The 25408-nt window shown below is 40.9% G+C and overlaps 1 protein-coding gene and 1 long non-coding RNA gene across 4 annotated transcripts in view; one reads left to right on the top strand and one right to left on the bottom strand.

The window, feature by feature from the left end:
• LOC128330050 (uncharacterized) overlaps positions 1–25408 on the top strand; it is an 89994-nt gene that overhangs the window by 3573 nt on the left and 61013 nt on the right. The gene's annotated exons all lie outside the window — the stretch shown is intronic.
• LARS2 (leucyl-tRNA synthetase 2, mitochondrial) overlaps positions 9222–25408 on the bottom strand; it is a 95086-nt gene continuing 78899 nt past the window's right edge. For all 3 annotated transcript variants that reach the window (XM_053262219.1, XM_053262220.1, XM_053262221.1), the window contains 3 exons: positions 20105–20216; positions 12348–12475; positions 9222–9775 (listed from right to left, as the gene is read on the bottom strand). In XM_053262219.1, the coding sequence (XP_053118194.1) occupies positions 9596–9775; positions 12348–12475; positions 20105–20216 (420 nt within the window). In that variant the 3' untranslated portion in view covers positions 9222–9595. The remainder of the gene's footprint in view (positions 9776–12347; positions 12476–20104; positions 20217–25408) is intronic.

Here is a 25408-nt window from a genome sequence, read left to right as displayed (position 1 = left end):
TGTTAGTAAAAGAACTACCCAGGGAAAGTGCCAGTCCACCATTATCTCCCACTTGCCCCCTCAGTCTTTAGATCCCTGAATGTTGCCAAGATTTGCTGGTGGCATTTTTAAAAAGAAAAAAGTAAATATTTCCAAGCAAATGCTGGAGAAATCCAATGTCTTCTGAGGGCTTTGTCGGGGTGCTGAGTGAAAAGTCTGATTTCCCTCTGGAGAAGGGGAGGGTGGAGAAAGGTAGTCAGGGCTCCTACCTTCTGAACTCTATTTGTTTGCAGACTGAGAGCTCCCATTTTGCACACAGATCGCCAGAGTCTGCTCAGCCTGCCTAGAAGAACCCTGGGAAATCAGATGACTGGGCTGGCTTGTTTGCTGGACATTAGTCAGAACAGGTGCTGGTAAACTATTCTGAATTCTGATTGGCTGGCGGGCAGCACTAGCCCCTGCCTACCCTGGGGTGGGGGAAGAAAAGAAAGGCAGACCCTGATTGGTGCTGGGGCACTAAATATGCAATTTGGGTACTGACAAAGTATGGTAATTACTTCATCGGGGAGCAACGAATCCCACTGAACAGCCTGAGGGGGAGGAATGGCTTAACAAAGGAATTTAGAAAAAAAGACCAACAGCCATAAGTACCGATAAGCTGGCATAAGTACTGATAAAATGGCATATTCATTTTGACTAATATGTCTTAAAGGATCAAACTTTGGTTCATAAAGGACTATGCTTATGTATTTTTCATGGTAAAGTTGGCTGGCCCTTGCCAGGGTTTAATGGTATCTGCAGTATCTCTGTTTGAGCTCCCAGTTCTGGCAGTTTTTGTCTGTGCTTCTATAAGTGAAAATGGACAGGGATTGAGATGCTGATTAGTTCAAAGTCTCTGCATATTAACACTGTATAAATCCATGTAATACTGTGTAATAATTAGTACTCTGTATTATCTCTGACAGCTTTTAAAAAAGACTATTAAGACACATATTTATTCAAGCTTTTAATTAGATTTATAAAATGTAAATTTGCTTTTAAACTGTTTCCATGTTTTAGTTTTAGTTTAATTTTTATGTTATATTTTGTTGTAGTCTGCCCAGACATGGGAGTTTATGGTGGCATAAAATATAACTAACTAAATAAAAAACTATTCAAGAGCCAATAGTAACTAGATCCGGTATGTAAGAAAAATCAAAGGCCAGGGCCTGCCCATATTTTACAACCTAGGAAGCCACAAGACACAAAGAAAAGAAAAAGGAATTAAGGGGGGGAATTAAGGAGGAAGGCACTCAGTCTGAAAATGCTTGAGAAGAAAGAAAGAAAGAAAGAAAGAAAGAAAGAAAGGAAAGAAAGGTTTAAGGAGAAGGTTAATAGCAAGATTGCATACACTGCAAAACCACAGCAGTACTGCAAATTCCTCACTAACGAAATAAATCCAAATGGTTCGCATGTCCAGTGGGTTGGATGCCCATTTTCATAATTTCAAATCCTCACCAATCAATGATTTGTGGAGGGTTTCAGCCCAAGTGATCTCCTGGAGGTCCACATGGATAACAGGGACCAGTACAGGCTGAGTAATCATCTTTGCTGAATAATGGGGCCTCATACATGCAGAACTATAGCTTTAGCTATCTGCCTTCAGGCTCAGAAGCAGAATGCCTCTAAATACCAGTTGCAGGGGAACAACAGCAAGAGAGAGGGCATGCCTTCCTTCATCTCTTGCCTGCGGGCTTCCCAGAGGCATGTGATAGGCCACTGTGTGAAACAGGATGTTGGTTAGGTGGGCCTTGGGCCTGATCCAGCAGGGCTATTCTAAGTTCTAAAACACAAGCTCTTCCATTGTTTACACAGTTGTATAAACTGTAGATGGTAGCATTCCTAGCAGGGAAGCCTTGTGATGAACGCCAAGCAACAGGCTGCTTCTGTTTTTGAGACTCACTCTATATTAAGTTTCTCTTTCCCCATGGGTTTGTTCAACTTCTCACCATCAACAGCAGCTGGATCAATTGTGCTATCACTTAACGCCACTATAACTTAATTAAGCCAGACCCTTGTCCTCAGCCATTTGGCTTTTACTTGCTAAACTTGACCTCTATTGGCATGTGCAGAGATACTGATATTAGAACTGATCTGAGGGAACAGAGAATTAAACTAAACATTCCCAGAACTATGCTGAACTGGAAAACTGGGCCAATTCCATTCCACATCATCTACACTTTGCAAGTAAAATAACAGTGCCATGATTTGTATTTTGTTCTTCATAATTCTTGGCTCAAAGGACTATCGAGCCATGTATCATTCTGTTGATAATTTGACTTAACAGATTCAGCAGAGACTGAAGAGTCATTGTTAATGCATTCAGCCACTGGGATGCCCGAGAAAATTCTTGCTGATCATTTGTTCATCCCATGCCTCCTACACATGGGAAATTTTTAGAGCAAACATTGTACTGTATCATTGCTATTTCTGTACAATTTCCAAAGGTCTCCAAAGAAGATTATATACTAAAAAATAGCACAGTCCAGTGGGAACTAATCCTGCCAGAAGCTCAATTGCAATGAATGGGAGCTGCACAAAAACACCACCATGGTCCAATTTATTTCAATGAAGCATGGGCAGGAAAAAAATATCAGTGGATTCTGCTAATTGTTCTTGGGAACTTTTGAACATTATTAGTTTGGGTGATCACCACTGCAAAAGTACTACTGCAAAGATGGAGTTTAACAATCTTTTGCTATGACCACTGATGCTGCTTTAGGGTACTGTAAGACACTACATTCAATAAGAACATGTAATAGAACAATAGACAGAACAGGCTAGCTTTCAATCGGGCTACATCAGTGATCTTCGCTATGTTTCAACTGGGGACCGCTCTGGCAAAAGAAAACCTTCAGCGTGAGAGCCATTTCCACCATGTTGACTTTTGTACAGTGCCAGGCTTTCCCTACTGCCAGAAGAACCCTTTTATTTATTCATTATTTATTGATTGCTTTTAACAGAAGCAAAGCCCTGTTGTGCCACAGTGCCTTCTTAGAAGGCACGCATGGAGTGCTGGGAAGTGTAGTTCTTTCCAGTGCTTTCCCCATAGAGCTCTGTGGGGAAGCTCTGGGGAAGAATGATACTGCCCAGCACTCCATGTGTATCTTCCAAGATGGTGCTGGGGCCCGAGAAGGCTCCATTTCACCTAAAGGAGCCCCACCAGCACTGGGCAAAGTGCAGCACTGGGAACAGTGGACTCTGCCCAGTGCCAGCGGGGGCTAGGCAAAATAATCAGCTTTGGCTAAAGCTTTGCAAAAGCGTAAGAAACAATTAGTGAGAGAGTCACATTTAGGGTCAAGGCCAGAGTTCACTCTAATTTTTTTTAATCTGTGTGCAGAATGAGTTTTGTTCTAGGCGGCAGTATCAAGGCAGTGTGCGCGCACCTGCATTCAGAGTGGGGCCTTCCTGATTCAACCTGAGCGGGATCTAAAATTAACTGAGCAGACATTTTAAAATGTGTGAGCATGCACACATGCACACGTCTTAGAGGGAACAGTAGTGAAGGCGAGTTCCCACTGGCTCTGGGCCTTGCAGTGAAGAACACTGCCCTACATTATAGTAATGCAAAGTGCAGGCTTTTTAAACAGTGCAATTTTAAAGCTTTTTCTGAAAGCAAAGAGCGTACCACAGTAGATGTTGATATGCTTGGAGAGAAAGTCTACTGAAGCATCTAGACAGTTCCTTCCAAATCAGTTTGGTAGTTCTTCTGAGATATCGGATTCTGACAGATTCCACACCCCCCCGTCCCCTTCTTGTAACAGTGAGCAAAGAAAGGAAATCACATTCACATTTAATCCCCACACTCCAAGCCCACTTCAACAATTTGCACCATAATTGAATGGCACATTTCGTAATAATTGGATTAACTGCAGCCTTGGTACCATTCCTCCAAAGTCAATGCCCTTTCCATTATCTCAGTAATTCTTACAATTCAGTAAGGCCATCTGATAGGTTCAAGGCTACATTTAGAGGGGAACGTGTTACTTGGTCCACAGTCCATGCTCTATATCACATCAGCTTAAATCGCACACACAGCCTACATTGCAGCTTAAATTGCACAAAGCAAGGGCTTGGTAATCTACATATGGATTTGTGCAAGTGTCTCCCTACTCCCACCCCCACCCCCCACACCCCCACATTCTGCCTGCAGCCATCTCCTTAAGAAACTGGTGGCAACTGCTGGAACCCTCCTATAGTCATTTCCAAGACAGCTTGTGTTTCTCTCTGGACATCCCATGCTTGCAGCTGCATGTCATATAGCACCTACTCAGGAATATACAAGGCTACTGCCTATATTTATATTTATTTGTTTATTTTATTATTTTTTTACATGTATATCCCGCTTTTCCTCCGAGGAGCTCAGAGCAGTATACATGGTTATGTTTATCCTCACAACAACCCTGTGAGGTAGGTTAAGCTGAGAGAGAAGTGACTGGCTCAGAGTCACCCAGCAAGTCTCATGGCTGAATGGGGATTTGAACTCGGGCCTTCCCAGTCCTAGTCCAACACTCTAACCACTACGCTATGCTGGCTCTATATGCTCTCCAGTCTGGTTACGGGTAATGGCTACATAGGATCAATGTCTTTGTTCAAAACTTGGGCAGCAGAAACCATATCTGGAAAGAGAATGTGGCCTCAAAGCTCTGCATAGCTGGAATTTTTTTAAAAAAAATTATTTCAGCAGGATCTATCTGAGCATTACCAGCTTCAGAGTCTGGTCACTGGTTAACAATAATTCCTCGCTCCTGAAAGCCTGTTTTTATCTTCCATGCATTTGGAGCATTAAGTCCAGGATGTTGACTTTCCCCCCTCCTTCTTTGTGTGTGCTGAAAACTACAGAAACACATAAAGGCCATTTTGTGATCTTTCAGCCTTTTCTAATCAAGCGTGTTGCTTACAGTGCAAGTCCAAACCCTGGCACAATATGTGAGATATTCTGGCATTTTCAGCAAAGCACTGTAGCACTGCAAACTGCTCAGGGAACAGAACAATGGGCAAAGGGCTAATTAACATTCTTTTCCAGTTCATTTTGATTATTGAAAAAGATGTTTGTGACAAGGAATAGGTTGAGGGGAGCTTTCTGCTACAAGGACAGACAAGAGCTAACGCGGCTTGAACTACTATCTTCAGCATTTTTCCTTTTGTGGAGTGGTGGAAGGGGAATACGCTTCCTAAGGGGAATACTTGTTTTAAAATGTTGCTTGCTACTATTACGAAAAAGGAATTACGTTCCCTATCTTTTCAAACGGCTAGATTTATTCCATGCATGTGAAGAGACTAGGATAGCAAAAGAGCTAGTGTAAAACTTTCCCCTGCAAACAGTGGGTGAAGCAATATAATTATGGGACTATTAGAACAGACTCAGGGGCTGTTTTCTGATTGGGGAAACATTTCTGTTTTCTGTTGTGTGAACAGAGACTTATGCAGCCAAGTGTATGGATACATTTGCAGAGAGACATTGTAACAACCATGTTGTTGCTTAGGTTTTGCACCATTACTGTAGCTGATGAAGTATACAGCTTTTGAAATGGAGGAATGACCTTTCTAGGTTGTATGCATTCCAGTTCCAGAGCAGTCAGTAGCAGGACTCCAGAGAGGTCATTAGATATATGGCAGTTCAGGTCTGATTCATTTTAATAAGGATTCTTTTCCAGCCTTGTTGATGGCCCTGAGGCATAAAGGGTTCCATTATTATATTTTCCGTTACTGAAGACAAGGATCAATAGTAAGGGAAGGAGAGGAAATACATTTAGGAAAACCAGGGTGGAATGGATTTTAGCTAGTATAATTAATTTTGGTTTGAGTTTGGAGAATTTGCGCATAAGGCTTTAGGGACTGCATGTTTTTAGCATATTTGTTACTTTCATTTTTCTTTAGATAGTTTGCTGTGAACCTTAGCCACAGGGTGGTACAGAACCTTCAGATATAGTCACATTCTTATGACCACAGGGAGCACAGTTAAGAAGTTAACATTGATCTCCGAGCCCTGTGCGTTCCCATGCAGCTTGACGTGAGAACCTGGAATTTCTGGGCAATGCCAATCAAACTGTATTTAACCAAGATAGATAACTAGAATCAGATCACAGTTATCTGTCTTGGGTAAATGAAGTTTGACTGGGATTGTCCAGAAATTCCAGGTTCTCACGTTACACTTCGCAGGCTCTGTGATCACAACTGTGCTTGCCGTGGTCATGATAAAGCGGCCTATATATATATATATATATAATAAATATATATATACATATACATATATATATGTGTGTGTGTGTGTGGATGGATAGATAGATAGATATTAGCTAGGAGGTGAGGCCCATCATTGATCAGGGAAATTCATTTTGCATATATAATCAGACATACATATATAAAATCACCATTATACTTAATTCTCTTAGATAGCCACCAGCCATGCGTAGGGATGTGGCAAGGCTATGCGTGCCGGCGAGGGAGGCACATGATTGGCTGGGTGCCAGTTGGCTGCTGTTGGCAGCGAGGAGAAGCAGGCGAGGCGGTGACAGCCCAGCCACGTTGGGGAGGCAGCGGGCCCGGCCTTGGGGAGATGGTGGAGAGGTGGTGGCGGTGGCTGGCCTGGCCGCAGGGGCAGTGAGATGGCGGCTGTGGCAGTGGGCCCAGCCACGGCAGTGGGGAGATGGCGATGGCGGCCTGGCTGCTGAGGGGAGGCGGCGGCCGCGGTGGGGGGAGGCGGCAGCGGGCCTGGCCGCGGTGGGGGGAGGCGGCAGCGGGCCTGGCCGCGGTGGGGAGGCAGCAGCAGCGAGGAGGCAGCAGCAGGCTGGCCACCCGGGTGAAGAGGCGGCAGCAGAAGGGGAGGGGATGGGCTGCCTTGAAAGCCGGCCAGAAATGGGGAGAGGGGGAGCGGGCTGGGCAGGCGTCAGAGATGCCCGAGGGAAGAGGGCCCAGACATTCTGCGCCAGGTCTACTAGTCTTTTATTAATGTGCTCACAAAATTATTTCAATAAAATTATTGAAAATTAATTCATAGATAGTAATTTGAATCATACTAAATTTGAATCTGTGAAAGATCTTCCGCTTCTCTTGGGCATGATGTTGTTTTTTTAATTATTGATCTGATTATTGAATGTTAAAAATCTGTTGAGAATAACAGTTAAAATAATTACTGAGAAGAAATAAATTCTTCTCAAAAATGATAAAAAACCCCAATATTTAAACCTCCCACCCAGAATATTCTGATATAAAAAGTAGTGTATTCAGCTAATTTAAGTGGCTGGATTGTTTATGCAAAATTTGGTATCTGTAAGTAATCAGGAAGTATGTTGCACAAACAAATCCACAAATAAGCAAACTCACTCTTTAAAATATACTAGCTGACCTGACGCAGAGTATCTGTGCCCCTAGTTCTCCCTGACTCTCCCCCATCCCTTCAGCTGTTGCCCCCCACTCCCTTCAGCCCTAGTTAGTTCTCCTCCAATGGCTGCCCTAGTCGCCGCTTCCTCACCCCGCCGCCTGTCTGGCCTGGCCACCACTTTCTCTCACTGCTCAGCAGCCAGCCTGGCTGCTGCTTTCTCTTGCTGGCTGCCTGCCTTCCTCTCCCCTCATTCGTGAAATCTCACAAGAGCTGTCATGCATGGGATTAGCGATGGGTACGCCATATCTATATCTATATCTATCTCTATCTATCTATATATGATAATAGATTAATTAATCCTGTTTCAACTTTGTCACAGACAAAGTCTGGGAGCCATGAGTTCTTGGAGAAAGTACATTTCCAGCACAAACCAGTATTTCCATTCATTTCCATATCATCTGAACCCTCTCCACTACCCAACATTCTCTGCCCAATTTCATTTACCCGAAATAGATAACTAGGATCTGATCCTTGTTATCTATCTTGGTTAAATACGGTTTGATTGGGATTGTCCAGAAATTCCAGGTTCTCACATCATACACCAGAGGAGCACAAAAGGCTCGGAGAGCAAATACTGGTTAAAGATGTCAGGTGGCAAAGGGACCCAATGTTGTCAACCCAATATTTCTGGCTTCAGACAACATGGAAAGGAGCAGAAGTACCAGCTTGCACTGGGAATGCACACCCACAGAGAACCTGCAGCTTCCTCCTACTTGCTGTTGGTCATCTGAACCTGCTCAGTGTGTGATAAAGAAGGTTATATTTTTGGTGTTTGACCTGGTCTCCTGAAACAACCCAGCTGGTTTGTTTTCCAGCATCAGCTGAAGTCTTGATTTTTTCGACAGGCTTGCAGCTAGTTTTATGCTTTTATTTTGCTGGTTCTTGGGTATATTGGATTGTCTGCTGCATTTAATGTTTTTTTAAAAATTCTTAGTTAATTGAATCATTGTTGTTTTTAATCCTATGGTTAGTCATCTGAGCTATTTTCCATTTGGAAAGGTGGGATATACAGTTACAAAAATAAATAAGATTTCCTAAGAAACATCTAATTGTGGCATTTGCCCTTCAGAGTTATCTGTTTAAGGGTTATAAGACACTGGCTCTTTGTGTTTGGGCTAGTCTCCAAACTGTCAAGATGGGCAGCTGATATATGATGACGTTCCTTGTGAATTGCAAAAAGTGAAGATGATCTCACATTACGCTCCATAAACCAAGAATGTTGTTGAGAAGAACGGAAGCCAGGAGGCTTCAGCCTACCCCTTTGTTGCACTATGCAAAGATTTCCTATACCCAGAACAGCTGACTTATTGTACTAGGGCCTGCAGTGGTCCAGGCAACTTGCTATGCATGCTGTGGAAGTACATCATTGACTCTCCACACTTGAGACACCTCATTTTTTATTTCCACTTTTAAGTCCACTGACAAGATAACAACTTTCATTCTAGCTTAATGTTTATAGCTGTGTGAGAATTACTGCTGCACAAAAGACCAAGTCTGGCATGTATGGCTGTCCCTGGCAACACTGCAGTGCCTGCACTCGATCTATTATCAGCACATTGCTTTGAAACAGGGAGGCAATCATTTAAGTAGTGTTTTTTCTGCTTAGAAGTCATTTTCATCAGCTCGTTTCATGTTGGTGAGACCTATGGGAACTGGTAAAAAATGTAGCAAACAAAGAGGTATGTTAATGAAATGAGCAAGAAGGTAGAAAATGAGCAAGAAGGTAGAAAAGGGGATTATTCAATGTATTACAGATTATCTTGCACCAAAAGCTCACTGTAGACTTCAGTTCATATTTGACAACATGGAGAAAAGGAGGAAATGGTCAACTCAAGTTTTTATTTTACAATGGATTTCCAAAAACATACCTTTCTAAAATTGCTCAGGTTCACTGATGGTATAGAGTTTAGATTCACTCTCTACTCTTTTCTTTCACCTTTCTGTCCTTTGTGGCATCTTTAACAAGCTGAAGAGTGGTCAGGTAGCTTCCCTTCCTAATGAGAAAGGATACTCCAAATGTTTTCACTTTGAGAGTGATACAATGATAGTCACTCTTTTCCTCACAATACTATTTTGCTTTTCCCAAGTCTGAAGTCAGTTTTGAACAACTGTCTTGTGGATGTTCAACCAGTCTTTTTTCAGTTAATTCCATCAATCACCCAGACAGTCTCTCTATGAAAATACCTCTGCCCGTTATTTCTGGACTAGGAAATTGACGAGGGCAGTTCGAGGAGATAAGAAGAACTTTGTAATGGTACGTCCTTGAAGATGCTCAGTTCCCAGCTTACTTTGAACAACCAGTTCACGAACTACGTCTGCATCTCGGGCTACTTGCTGAGGTACACTAATTTTACCACAGGGTTTGTTGTTGATCTGGAAAAGATACAGGTGACAACTAAAGATAGAATTTTAAAACAAGCCTTCTCATTATTTCTTATATTGGAGCTCATTTACCCCTATTTGCTAGTATTAAGAGAAACAATTGACAATTATATAATATTCATATATTGATATTTAAAAATTCCAATGCATTAATTAGCCTCTGTTAGTTTATTAAACTGACACACTATATCAGATAGCAGCTGCCTCCTTAAAAAAAAAAGCAAAAAAGCAAGATGCTATGATGTAACACAACTCTCAGACCCCACATTGGTCCTGGCAGAGCAAATAATGAAACACACCTTTCATTATGTCTAGGTACCTGCTGAGCAATCATTCTGCAGCACACAAGTCAAATGCAGAGTGACTTATTTCATGATGCTTCCTGTTGGTACTTTGGGTTGAATATGGGCAGATCCAGCGTCAAATAGAAATAACTGGAGTATGTTATGCCAAGACAGATTACTACAGTGTCTGGGAAAGCAACATGTCATTAGCCTGAGGCAGTGTGAAGTACTGAGGAAAATATAGGGCTGTGGCTTTGCATGCCAATTTACTTGTGGAGCTCCGTTAAAGCAAAAATTGAAACAAATAATTGTCGCTGCTTTTGTAAAAATGTGAAGGAGAGGCGCATATATCTTCAAACAAAGAGAAGCATGCACTGTGAAACCACAATTCCCTGCAATATATCAACTACGTGTTTGGACATGTTCATCTTCCTTTCACATTTTACATGTTTCCTGAAGGAACATGATTTTAAATATGGAAAATATCCCTGGTATGATAGAATGTGCATTAGCTGGCAGCATCAGAAGAATATTCTGTTAATGACCATGTGAGAGTGTATGTATACAGCTTGCTTGAGAAATAAAACATGCTTTGTTGGAGTGACCTGCTTAAGAATATAATTCCCAGGCTTTAGATTGTTATTCTGTCAAGCTCTTTCTTCGATTTTTATATTTCAAAATTTTTCCAAGAGTTGGTCCAAAAAGTGTCATCACAACTCAATTCCAAGAGGAAATGTTTCTCAGAATGCTCGGTGCCTAGAAGGAGCAATTCTGTTTTCTCTTTTGTTGCCAAATTTACTAAACTTAGAGAAGCTGTTAATCAGCCACACAGTACATCTCCTTGCCTTGCTTCAGACACCTTCTGCACCACTCTAACCTGATGCTTCTTCAGTTATAATTAACCGTAACGTAACTTTTAAAGACATAAATATTCTAACCACAGAACAAGAACAAAAACAAAAAAGCTGCAGTATTCACAGAGTTCCCCAAGACTTCTGTTTTTAAGCCAGCCCCCATTATTGAGTTTCAATGGAACAGGAAAAGAAATATTTCAGAAGTTGGGTTTTTTGGGTAGTAATTTTAAAAATGGGTGTGGTGTGTCACTGAGTATAAATCCAACAAAAGTGAATCCTAACTAAGAACCATTAAAATTAATGGCTTAAGTCAGTCACTACTCATTGATTTTGTTGGTGCTTAGTTAAGGTTAATTATATCTGGGTAGAAGCCAAACATTATAGGCAGCCATGTAGGCCCATCCAAAATTTGTAATATTCTTCCACTTTTCATATTGTGAACTGCCCAGGGACTTTTTTGTATGCGGCGGTATATGAATGCACTAAATAAATAAATAATGGATGGGATTCCCAGCAATCTCTTTGAGATTGCTGATCAGGTCTGTACCCATGTTGCTTCAGTGTTTGCAGCATCAGCTGCTCTCAGGACTATTACCTGGATGCCAAGAGTAGGAAAATCAAACTCTCTGCACATACCTCTCTGCTAGGGCTATGCCTCAGAAGCTCTTACCCTGAGAATTTGCAGCACACACATAACAATAAATAATAATAATACACTTTATTTGTTAGCCGCCCCATAACAAATTGTTCTTTGGGCAGTTCACAAGACAACACTTAAAACTTCAAATAAAAACACATAAAACACAATAAACCACAAAGCAAACCAAAACAAAATACAGAACACAATACAAAACATTTCAAAACACTTTAAAAATATTTTTAAAAACCTATTTTAAAAATCAATTTTAAAAAGCCTGAGTGAACAGAAAGGTCTTCACTTGGCATCGAAAAAAATAAAGTGACGGGGCCAGACAAGCCTCACTGAAGACTGCCACTCCAGCATGGCCATCTCTACACAGATCCTCAGATTTCCATTACTGGGCAGGGAGGGGCTCTTCTACTGGAACTGAAGCTTGTGGGGCCAGCTGAGAAGGCATGTAGTGACATCTGGGAACATAGTGCCTCCCAGAACTTTCCCCATGAAAGAATTACATTTCCCGGATGTCGCCACACACCTTGACAACATCCCTGCAGGCTTCGGTTCCAGCAGAAGAGTGCCTCCTCCCTCGAAAAAGTGAGAAACTGAGCAGAGATCGATGGGCTGGAGCCACTTCCATGAGACAGCACGGGGATATTGTAAATTCATTGGGATCAGAGTGTCCGATGCACAGCCCTACTCCCTGCTGCTAGGTGAGGTCAGGAATATTCAAGAATATCTACACACCTCCTGCTTTTCACTGTTGAAACAAGAGTAAATGTACTTACCAGAACTGACACTTCCACTATATCGGGCTGCTGAATGTATTCCGGATCCACTGTGGGCCAAGGCTGTTGCAGCACGTCCATGTCCCAGTGATGATGAGTACAAAGTTTGTTCTGAATATGAGACAAGCCTGAAAAACACAAAATAAATGGATTCTTTGTACTTAAAAGCAAGCTTAAATTGTTTGGTTGCTCAATGTAACTTGTTCAGTACAAAAACTGCCAGCCTACCCTGTTTCCCCGAAAGTAAGACCTACCCCGAAAGTAAGACCTAGCAGTAATTTCTGATGTACCGCTAATTGCCCTAGTGCATTTTTGGGGGCTAAAATTATTATGACACTGTCTTATTTTCGGGGAAACACGGTACTAGAAACTGTACAGGCACTGAATTCTGGATACGAATGTGATGACTATACTGCTTTTAAGCAAAAGTTCCAAAGTGATTTACTAAAACAAACAAACAAACAAACAAACAAACAAACAAACAAACAAACAAAATGGCTCATTGTCCTCTAAGAGCTAATAATCTGAAAAAGAAACATAATAAACACACCAGCAACAGCCACTGGAGAGGATGCTGTGCTGGGGATGGATGGGGGTAGTTGCTCTCCCCCTGCTAAACAAAGAGAATCATCACTTTAAAAAAGTGTCTCTTTGCTCAGTTAGCAGGGGATCACAGTCAAAAAGGGTAAGGAGAAAATCATTTTGCCTTCAGAAAAAGCAAACAGGCTCAGGGAAAATCATGAAATAAATTGTTCTAAGCGATCTGCTCTGAATCATGTTTATGAATGAGTTTTAAAACTTAAATGGGATAGGAAATTTCCAAAACATAATGGGAAGCACTCTGAGGGGGAATCCTCAGGGACAAATTTTCAGAGGGCATCAACAAAAATCCTCCCATTCCACTGCATGAAAGAAACATTCTTACATGAGAGGTATGTTAGTCTGGATGCTGCTTGATAAAGAGATTTAAATTATAATGGTTAATTAAGAGACTAATGTTAGGAATCAGAGCAAGCAAAGACAGTAGATAACATCAAAATAAACAACATGATCAGAGTTAGTTTGGCCAAAGTCAGGGAATTTTAAGTTCCATTGATCCCAGTGGGAATTTGAGCATGCGTTGCACTTTTGTTCCATTGAAGTAAATTGCTTCACAATGGCTGGGTCAAGCCTGAAATCTGTTTGATAAAAGCTAGACTTAAATTTCTGCAAATGTTGAATACTAGTCATCCGAAGAAGCCTCAAGGATTATTTTTGATGGCAGCCAATCTTTTCCCTCCATGTGACTGTAACATATGCTCCTGTCATGTGGAGCAGCACCCTGATAAAATACTTCATCAGGAGGTGGGGAAAATGTAGTTTTCATGATGGAAGTGCTTAATTAGAGAACGTAAGTGAAATTGTTGTAAAAGGAAAGTAATTTGCCTCAATGATTCATTTTCTTGCTGGCCTCTTTTCCTTAGGACTTTTCCATTCGTAAATGAGCTCATTTATTTCCAAGTGAACACATGTTGAACAGGACAGCAAAAAATTGTAGCTGCAGACCACTCCCTGCTTTCCTGTTTAACTGGATGTTTCACACTGTTTCAAATGGCCCAAAATAGTAAAATCGGTTACATGCTATATGACATATCAACAAACACAGACAGGAGGACTGTTTAGGGGAACAATATCAAAATAGCAAATTGGACATTTGCTCGAGAGATGAGCTCCTTTTGAATTAGTAACATAACTATATAAAACAGTGCAGAGTTATCTGTTATGTTTTCCTGTCCAATGATTTATAATTAAAACCAAATTCTGCTTATTTTGCTTGTTTGTTTTCCTGTCCTAATTCACACGGTGGGAATTCAAAATAGAAGCCATTGCTATATTCAGTAATTCTAGTATATACTGTAGGTAAGGTGGACGGAACTTTAACTGTTTCCAGTGTTATGAAAAGTGAATTATCTATGAGCAACTCAATCCATTTAAACTATCAAAAGGGCTATTTTACAAGAGTAGGCATCTATTACTTGTCAATTATGTCAATTCTCTATATTGGAAATATTTTAAAAGCATCTGTCTCTGCACTTTTACTTGCTTGTATTCTTTCATACGAACATATGTAGCTCAAATTTTGTGTTCTGTTGAATACTCCTGGTAAATGAGTATGGTTCTCTTGAATGATTCTGATCATCTGACCCATTTCAATCCCACTTCAGGACCAGTTTTGGGACAGAGACAGCCTTGGTTGCTCTGGGTGATGACCTAAGCCAAGAGCTAGCCAGGGGGAGCGTGTCCATTTTGGTTTTGTTGACCTCTTGGTGGTTTTATGTATAATCTAACATGGTATCCTTCTGGACTGTCTATCTGGGATGAGGCATGGAGGTACCATTTTGCAGTTGTTCTGGAAATTCCTAGAGTCCAAGGTGGTAGTGCAGGGGGATGCCAGTTCAATGCCTTGACTTTTAGGCATCTATTCTGTCCTTTATGCTGCTTAACATTTATATCCTGGGAGAGACTGTCCAGAATTTTGGAACAAGGGGTCACCAACACCCTGATGATATCCAGCTATATCTCCCCTTTTAATGAGAATCTAGCAAGGCTGATGAGGTTCTGAACCAGTGTCTAGAGTCAGTAATGGGCTGGATGAAGGCCAACAAACTGAAACTTAATCCAGACAAGACAGAAGTATTCCAGGTCACTAGTATGGCTGCCAACCTGGGAACAGGAATTCAACTTGTCCTGGAGGGGGTAGCACTCCCCTTGAAAGCTCTAGTTTTGAGTCTGGGTGTTATTAGAACTAGCTTTGAACCTGGATGCCCAGGTGATGGCAGTAGTTAGGAGCACCTTTGACCAATTTAGGTTGGTGTGCTAGCTTCAGCTATTCCTGAAAAAAAGCAGATCTTGCTATGGGGACACATACTTTAGCTGCATCGCACTTGGGTTATTGAAATGTGCTCTACATTGGACTGCATTTGAAGAACACCTGGAAACTTCAAGTTGTCCAGAATATTGTGGCCAGATTACTGACCAGAGCAGCTTTTGGGGTGTTAACTCCCTTGCTGAATCAATTGGCTACCAATGTGTTCTGGGCCCAATTCAAAGTGCTGGTTTTGACTATAAAGCCTTGGACCAGGACACCTGAAGGAAAGCCTTCTCTTGTATGAGCCTGCCCAGAAATTAAGAATGTTGACATCTGAGCCACATTTGGTTGGAACATCACCTGCTTGATGGCTGTACCTCAACTACGGGATTCTCTAACAAGGGGGGCCCACCATGCTCTTTGTCTCTCTGATGACTTTCCACTGTCAGATGAAGTCCTTTTTAAAACAGGCTTTTGCCCTAAAGGAATCTTGCTTTGTCCTTGTTGCTAGTTATTTTACATTGGAATTTTAGGTAACTGAGCTATGATACTTACCAAATCTAATTTTTCAGATAGATTAAGGTCAGTTAACATAAGAACAGCCCTGCTAGATCAGGCCCAAGGTCCATTTGTCTAGCATCCTGTTTTACACAGTAGCCCACCAGATGCAATCTGGTTTAATTTAAGGCTCCCCAAACCACACAGGCTATGTTTTTCTATAAACAGTCCCTTTGCTCCAACTAGAAAGAACAAAGATGACCAAACAGTGCAAAAATATTTGATGCATCAAAATGGGACAGGACACACAGAATTAAGTGAAATGCCTAATTTTCATGCAATGTAGCTTTTGTTATTGTTTTAGGGAAAGACAGCAGAGGTCTAAATAAGCGTGAAATTAAAGCAGACACATATAGAATATACATGGGGCACACACATAACATTCTTCACATTGTGTGATGGTACACATGAACTCATTCTTTGCTTCAATGTTCCCTGGGTGTAATGCCTACTTCAGTGTTAGGCTGCACTATGTGAACCAGCCTCATGGTATAACTGATGCTGATCAAAAGGATAAATTTCAAGTCAAAGAAGTGGAATGTGGAGACCTAACATGTTCACGTGCCATTTCCAAAATAACTTCCCCTTTTGCTTGACAGGATTCCCAATATAAATGAACGCTTGCAGATCAAGTAGCCTTTACATCCTTGTGTGAATAGGAAAATATTTTATTAGTATAAATAGTAAAAGGCCTTAGATGTAGTGCCTGAATGTTGTTCAGATACAAAGTTCCAGGAAGGAAACAGATTTCCTCATCCTGCTTGCCTTGCAAATTGCCAAGTTATCAGTCTGATGAACTCTGGCCACAAGTGAAGGGCTGACATACTTTTTCACACAGACACATACATTTTGGCAGCAAATGCATGCTGCATTGTGCAGGCAGATTTGTAAAGCACTCCATTTTAAAAGCAGAACCACACACAGTAATGCAATTTCATGATAGGAATGAGCACACAAAAACATCCTCCTTGCAAAGGACAATTTCATACCCCAAAACATCAAAGCAGCACTATACATTTGAGAGAGGAGAGAAAAAGGAACACATGCACCAATGCAATTTCATAAGAATGAGCACACAAGAAACACACACCCCACATAATACACACATCATCAAAAAAAAGAAACACAACCACCCAATGCAATTTCCTGATAAGAATGAGCGTACAAGAAAATATTCTCCTTGCAAAGGACAATACCCCAAAATATCAAAACAATACTATACCATTAGCTGAAGTAGAATTCATTTTAAAGACAGAATTCAACTATTTGCTAAGGAATCACAAATATGATTCTACAACTAAACTAAAAAATCATGACAGCACTTAAATGTGTGATTTAAACAAAACTGTGAACATGTTCCACCCCACCCCTTAAAGGCATGCCATCACTAACAAACAATTCTTTGGGGATTTGACTACACTGCCCATATAGAGATCTGATGATAATTGATAACTAAACAAAAGTTTACAACAGAAGCTATATTTTTTGCTTCTTAAAATATTATGAAGCCCTAGCACAATGGGGACAACAGGCTTTGCTTGGGGTACCCAGAGATCAATAATGCCACTAATATATACAGTATTAGCTACTTATTTTGTTTTGTCTCCTCAGGAAGGAGCAAACAACAACAACAACATGGACAAATAGCAGAGGCAATCATAGTATTTAAGATATAATTCAATTCAGGGAAAGGGACAGGCTAAATAAATAGGCCAAGCATATACTCCCCTGGCCCCACACCCCACTGATGTACTGAACATTGGGTGTATGCAATTATGCAGTGAATATTTGCCAACCACAAAATATGATTAAAACAGAAAATACATTCATCTCAAAGAGAGATCAAACAATTTAATATGAGACTGGAAAAATGCCAATGCATGCTTTCCTGTTTGCCATTTCTCTTAGCCCGCAGATTTTTTAAAAAATGTAATCATCAGAACTTCCTACTATCGAAACAAGACATGATATGTTTTAGTTAAACATATTTCTGATACTGAGGTTGCCATCTCCCCCGAATTTCCTGGTATTTATTGGATTTTAAGCATGTTCCCCAGGGCCCAGTTAGCCCATTAGCTTGTCTGGATTCTCAGCTTTTATTAAAAAGAAAAGAAAAGCTAAGCTCTAGCCCTAGTAGATGCTGAGAAATGGAGCAAAATGTGCAAGTAGTATTCTTCTCAATCAGACTTCGAGAAAGGCAGGAGAAGCACAGAAGGCTGTCTGGGACAGGTTCACACAACAAATAATCCCTCTGAGGAATGTGGTCTTTGTTTTTTGTCAGCAGGGGATCTCTATAGCTAGATTTTGATGTAAATCACTGCCTACCTGTACATTGTAATGTTTTAAGATTTTTAGCTTTATTGACTGATTGATTACGTGCTGTCAAGTCTGCGTTGATTCTTAGCGACCACATAGAGAGATTCTCTCCAGGATGACTGGTCTTCAACCTGGCCTTTGAGGTCTCTCAGTGGTGCATTCATTGCTGTCGTAATCGAGTCCATCCACCTTGGTGCTGGTTGTCCTCTCTTTCCTTCAACTTTTCCCAGCATTATGGATTTCTCAAGGGAGCTGGGTTTTTGCATAATGTGTCCGAAATATGATAGTTTGAGCCTGATCATTTGTGCCTCGAGTGAACATTATGGATTGATTTGTTCTATGATCCCTTTGTTTGTTTTCCTGGCTGTCCATGGTATCCTCAAAAGTCTTCTCCAGCACCAAAGTTCAAAAGCGTCAATACTTTTTCCATTTTGATTCTTCAAAGTCCAGCTTTTACATCCATAGAGTGTCACGGGAAAAACCACTGCCTGAACAATTCTAATCTTTGTAGGTATAGACATATCATAGCATCTAAATATCCTTTCCAAGACCTTCATTGCAACCCTACCAAGTGCTAGTCTGCAGCAGATTTCTTGATTGTTGGATCTTTTACTGTTGATGGTCGATCCTAAAAGGCAGAAACTATGCACCACTTCAATGTCTTATCAGTTCTGAGGCTGGTTGCTGTACCCGTTGTCATTAGTTTAGTCTTCTTTACATTTGGTCGTAGTTCCATTTTATCACTGTGCTCCTTGACTTTCATTACTAGAGCTTGCAGATCATCCACATTCTCAGCTATCAGAGCGGTGTCATCAGTGTAGCGCAAGTTATTGATGTTTCTTCCTCCAACTTTAAAACCATGCTCAGCTTCTCCAATCAAGCTTCTCTCAGTATATGTCCAGCATATGAATTGAATAAATAAGGAGAAATTAGACAACCTTGTCTTTCTCCTTTGCCGATCTAGAACCAGTCTGTTTCACCATGTTCCGTCTGGACTGTGGCTTCCTGTCTTGTGTATTGGTTTCTCATGATAACAATGAGATGTTCTGGAAAGCCCATTTTCCTAAGGATATTCCACAACTTGACATGGTTGATGCAATCAAAGGCTTTTCTGTAGTCAATAAAGCACATATTGACTTCTTTTTGGTATTCTTTGGCTTTCTCAGTTTGGCTTTATAGTGCAATCCATTCTGTGCGTGCCTACTTAGACGTAAGTACTATTGGTTTCAATAAGATTTTCTCCCAAGGAAGTGTGTATAGGATTGCAGCCTTAACTGAAAAGCTCAGTGTATTTTTTATCTTGCTACTATTAATATCTCAAACTTAGTATAGTTTTTTCCTATGGATATTTTGGTTTTGTGTTTTTTAAAATTATTGTTGGTAGATATCCAGGGCAAATACAAGTCAACTGGAAAGCACATCACTTAATTTGCATAACTTGCACAATAAGCAAATTATTTGCAGGCTGATTTGCACGGCATGCAAATTAGGGTGCCCGGATTTGGAAAGTTTGAATATGGCAACTCTAAGTGATAATATACAAAGGTATATTTTCAGAATTTGTATGCAAGTAACTGAGATGCATGCCAAGTATTGCTCAAAGACATAAATTGCTTTGAAGCACACAGTAGCAGAAAGATAGAGTATCTTTCTATAACATAAATCTGCTTGGGCCTCACGGCCTAACTGACACAAAACTCCTGGACCAAACCATGAAAGATAAAACTAAACATACGCTAAAAATCTCTCTGGGGTACCTGAACTGAAAGTTTATGATGGAAAGGGTACACTTGTTAAAAAAGATCGGGAGCACCTGTCTTAGAGTAGACTATCAGACATTTATACACAATTCACTTTCCTCTTCCCCTGCCGGCAGCTTGCTCGCAAACTCTCGCGAGAGCTGCCACGCATGGGATTAGCGACGGGTATACCTAAGAGAAATACATATATAGATAATTCAGAAATGGTTGCAGAATTTTCCAAGAAGTCTTTATTCTACAGTGTTAAATAAAAACACAACTGTAAGTTACTGTACCTTTCCAGATCTCTGAAGCTATGTGTGGGGCCACTGGGGCAAGCATAATACAGAGAGTTGCCAAAGCATCTTCATATTCTACGCTGTGGAGAAGAAGCCGTGGGGAAGCTTGCTGCAGGAAAAAGGAAGGGATTTATAAAATGTAAATATTTTTCAATAAGATAGCCATTCATGAAGAACAATGACAGAAAAATGCACTATTTTTATTGTGAAATATCAATTCCAACTCTGTCAGCAAAATATTGAGCTGAAAAGAGTTGAGTACACACACGGCCCACAGATAATTTAGGTTGTCAATGGTTACCACTGACATAAGCAAGTGCTTAGGACTCTGCACAGGCCTCAGAGGGCTCATGAAGATCAGTTTATAGGATTAGAGCCTCAAAGAGCATGTTTGAAACAAGAATTCGCTGCTGTAGTACTAACTAAATTCATAATTCCCTTTGTAAATGCAAGAGATAAGCTAGACAAGATGGATAATGCTGTGCAGGCCTGTGTTTTGTTTGGATACTTTGTCAGCATTCCAGCCGTGTCTGCTGTAGATAAAACTAGGTATGGAGCTGGCTTCAGAAAAGACCAGAATTGCAGAAAAATAACTAGCAGTTTCCCAAAAGCCAGAATTGTGGGGTTATTCTATGCTGTGCAATTAGTTTATCAGTGTTAGAAAACAAATTTTAGTCATTACTCTCATTTTGGTCATTACTCCCACAAGGGCCCTTTTTGTGAGTGAGAAAATATCACACTCACAGATAATGCACTGGCAGATGGGATTGTCTTGCTGTGGAGAGACAGCTGTGCCATGGTGTCATTGTTTTAAAAAATCTGAACAGACATGCTACCACATCACTCTGTGTACAAGTGGGAAATTGTGATTTGAGTGATCCCACATGAACTGTGGTTTGACATCCCAGTCTGTACAGAACACTCACATCATAGTTTTCTAGTTTGGATGTTGAGGAAAACTATGGTTTAATAAACTAGAAAATAATAATTAAGGTGCACAAGACAGAGGAAGATAGAAGAGATGAAGTGCACAGATACAGAGCTCATTCTTGGATTATGTCAGAATTGGGCCAGAGTGTGGCTATATGTGCATTGCTGTGTATTTTCCAGTCCTAGAAAAATAAAATAAAAATGTGAACAAGGTGGTTGGAAGAGACAGAGTTGTGATACTTGTCACAAATAAGTTCACAAGCAATAACTATGATATCCATTCAGCTCCTTTCTACACAATAATTACAATTGCATTGACAGTGCCGACTGGAGAAAACAGCGTATTTTCCACAGGTACAATATACTGTATTTCAAGTGCTTAGAAAATGTAATAGTCCCAAAGTGTTACCTTGAGAGAAGGTATGTAGACTGTATCAACAAACAGAGAGTAAAAAAGCACACTCCACAGCTCTCCCTGCCCATTGATAGGTCGACAAGTGATAGGTGTGCTAGGAGGGAGTCAAACTGAACCCAAACTCAACCCTAAAACCTGTTTAGAAAGCTTTTTTCAGTGAACTGGTACTGAATGTGAATCTTAAACCTCTTGACCATCTTGAACATGATTGGAATCCCTAAACATAAATGGTAGTAACTTGTTAAAAAAATAAGAAATAAGTGGTACATAAGAGATTCTTGAGGGATGGGTGAAGGTTTCTCTCTGCTCCAGCTCTATGTTTCCTATACAGTAATCCCTCGACCTACGAACTACTCAACTTACGTTGTTTTCGAGTTACGAGCGACAAAAAGACCGGAAGTAGTTGCTTACCGGAAGTAGTTGCTTACTCGACCTACGAATGTTTAGATGCGGCTTCTTCGAATTACGAGTGCTTTGAGACTTCCGTGGTGCGCTCCTCGACTTACGAAAATTTCGACCTCCGAACGTGCATTCGGAATGGATTATTTACGTAAGTCGAGGGACCACTGTACTATATTTCCCAGTGGGCCTTGTGAAGAGAAGGAGCAGAGGAGCAAAAGAAACTGGTAGGCAGGGGTAGGGACTGGAAGCCCTCCTGGGATTCAGGTAGAGACTTGCTCACTCACAGGCTTTGGTTTACTAATCAGGCCTCAGTGTGGACCACACTTGAACTAAGCCTGGGAGCTTCTTGCATTTCCTTGTGTTTCAGTTCCTCCTTGCTGCTGTCCTTCCTAAACAGAGTACGTTATCTCCCCTGCCCGCCCCCACCCCCTTTAGCCTACATTCCAGTAAGCTTATGAGATCACCCGGCATTCTGTGTGTGTGTCTGTCCATGTGTCCCCTCCCTATCAACTTCGCAATGCCTGAACCAATATGAACCAAATTGGGTACAGTTGTAGGGACACATAGGCACACCTCAACGGTGTAGTTGTGAGGATGTCATCCACCCCAATCCAAGATGGTGGTTGCGTGAACATCTGAGGCGCAAGGTGACTAATTTGTAGACTGACACATAGGGACACCTCAATGGCATAGTTTGTGATGATGTCATCCACCCCTATCCAAGATGGCGGACACGTAAACTTTTGAGGCACAAGTGGGCTAACTTGTAAACTGTTTAACCAAATTGAACCAAATTTTCTGCAGCTGTAGGGACACATAGGGACACCTCAATGGCATAGTCTGTGATGATGTCATCCATCCCAAACCAACATGGTGGTCGCGTGAACATCTGAGGCGCAAGCTGGCAAATTTGTGGACTGTCTAATAGGGATGTGCACAAATCAATTTTTTGATTCAATTTGTGCCCAAAACAAATCACCCCTGATTTGCTTTGTATCCAAATCTACCCCCTCCAAATCACCCCAGATTTGATTTGTATTTGCTTTGATTCGATTAAGATTCGGACCACTTAAGAAGGTCCTAGGGGCACCAAATGTGGGTGTTGGGTAGGTCCCCATGGGTGCCACCTACCACCCATATTTCAAGACAGTGGGGCACTTGGTTGATTTTTAATGACTTTTTTATTTTTTTACTGATTTTGAACATTTCTGCCATAGGAAACAATGGAGATTTGAAGCTGTCATATCCTAACCCTGATACGGATCCCTAGCTTTCATTTAAAAAAAAAAAAAGCTAAGCTCTAGCCCTTGTAGAAGTGAAGTTATGGAGCAAAATGTGCAGTCATTATTTTTCAAGTGTTTGGATTCTTTGGTGTATAATAACTTTTCCTATATAGAATCCCTATGAGGATTCATTATACGACTACTTTTCTTCTGTTCATTTTGACTATCATTGGACAATGCCAACTGTCAACTGCCATGTGTCAACTACACCCCCCCACACACACACACTGGGGTACTTAGTTTATTTTTAAGGTATTTTTGAAGTGTTTAGATTCTTTGGTGTCTTCATTACACACCTTTATTTCTTCTGTTCATTTTGACCCCACTGCTTTGCAGGTGGGGAAGAGGAATTAGTGGCATCTCATGTTCCAACTACCCCCCAAACCACAAACCACTGGGTACTCAGTTTATATTTTAGGATTTTTTGAGATGTTTAGTCTCTTTGGTGTGTAATGAATCCTCATAGGGATTCATTATGAGGAAAGGTTATTAGACACCAAAGAGCCTAAACACTTGAAAAAAAATCCTAGAACATAAACTGAGTAGTATCCCACTGCCTTGCGGGTGGGAGTGGGGTGTAGTTGGCACATGGCAGTTGACAGTTGGCACTGTCGAAAAGACAGTCAAAATGAATAGAAGAAATGAAGGTGTGTAATGAATCCTCATAGGGATTCATTGCGGGGTAGTTATTATATACCAAAGAATCCAAACACTTGCAAAATAGTGACTACATATTTTGCTCCATAACTCCACTTCTACAAGGGCTAGAGCTTAGCTTTTTTTTAAATGAAAGCTGAGAATCTGGGGGAATTAGTAAGAGGGATCTGAATCTCAAATTGAATCAGGCACGATTCGATTTGTACCCGAATCTAGCCAATGGACCACAGGGGTGATTCGTTTTGTCTCCAAATCACCTGAATCAGCTAGATTCCGGTACAAATCAATTTGTACCCAAATCAATTTGCACATCCCTACTGTCTAACCCATTTGAACCTAATTGGGTACAGATTCAGTGATTGACACATAGGGACACCTCAATGGCATAGTTTGTTATGATGTCATCTACCCCAATCCAAGACGGCAGACACGTGAACGTTTGCAGCGCAATTGGGCTAACCTGTGGAGTGTCTAAATGATTTGAACCAAATTTGGTACAGTTGTAGTGAGTGGCACACAGGGACACCTCATTGGTGTAGTTTGCGATTATGTTATCCACCGTGAATCAAGATGGCGGAACCATAAATTTTGAGGCGCAAGTGGGCTAACTTGTGAACTGCTTAACCGATTTGAACCAAATTTGCTACTGCTGTAGGTACACATAGGGGCACCTCAATGGCATAGATTGTGACAATGTCATCCACACCAATTCAAGATGGAGGACACATAAACCTTTGAGGTTCAAGTGCACTAACTTGTTGACAGTCTAACTGATTTGAACCAAATTTGGTACAGTTGTAGTGAGTGACACATGGGGACACCTCAGTGGTGTAGTTTGTAATGATGTCATCCACCCCAATCCAAGATGGCGGACGCATGAACATCTGAGGTGCAAGAGAGCTAACTTGTGGACATTGATTTGAATCAAATATAGTCCAGTTGTAGAAACTATAGTGAAAAGAAAGTAGGTTGATTAGTTCTTACTAGAACAACTTCTTTTCTTAATGGAACATTCTGAAAGAAAGATAGAGTCGCAAGGAACTGGGCTTGGAGAGATTATATTTTTTTAAAGAAGTAAGACAGTGAGATTAAGAAGGAAAGGAATCTCAGTTGAAGGTGTGTTATGTGGGGGATATTTAGCAGTTTTACTTGCAGTGTTTCTACATATTTTATTAATCATTTTGTTGTTTTGTCTGAGCTGGCCTAAAGCTTTTCTCCTCTATCCACTAGCTGAGGACATTTTCCTCTCAAAATAGAATCATTGCATATTATTATACATGCTATTTATTAGCTTTGCAGTTTCATGAAACAGAAACTATTTACTATGCCTATACTGGATATAGATCTATAATTCTAGTTAAGCCCCCAAACCGCAGTTCCTCAACTTTAGCTCCCTTTAGTAGAACTGTTATAATGGTACACTGCTATAGTGTGACTATAGGCAGAGCCATCTCCAAGTTTGAGAGAAGCAAAAAAGGAGACAAAGTCTCACGGTACTGTGAAGCATTTATTGAAGCCCAATACATTTCAGCACAGAGCCCTGCTTCAGGGGCAATAATTTGTGATATTTCAAAGAGACCTTGAGCAAGTAGCCTTTGCCTTCTTATAAGCTAC

The sequence above is a fragment of the Hemicordylus capensis genome, chromosome 6 (genome assembly GCF_027244095.1).
Source record: "Hemicordylus capensis ecotype Gifberg chromosome 6, rHemCap1.1.pri, whole genome shotgun sequence".
Classification (NCBI taxonomy): domain Eukaryota; kingdom Metazoa; phylum Chordata; class Lepidosauria; order Squamata; family Cordylidae; genus Hemicordylus; species Hemicordylus capensis.
This window is presented reverse-complemented; position numbering and strand designations above follow the sequence as displayed.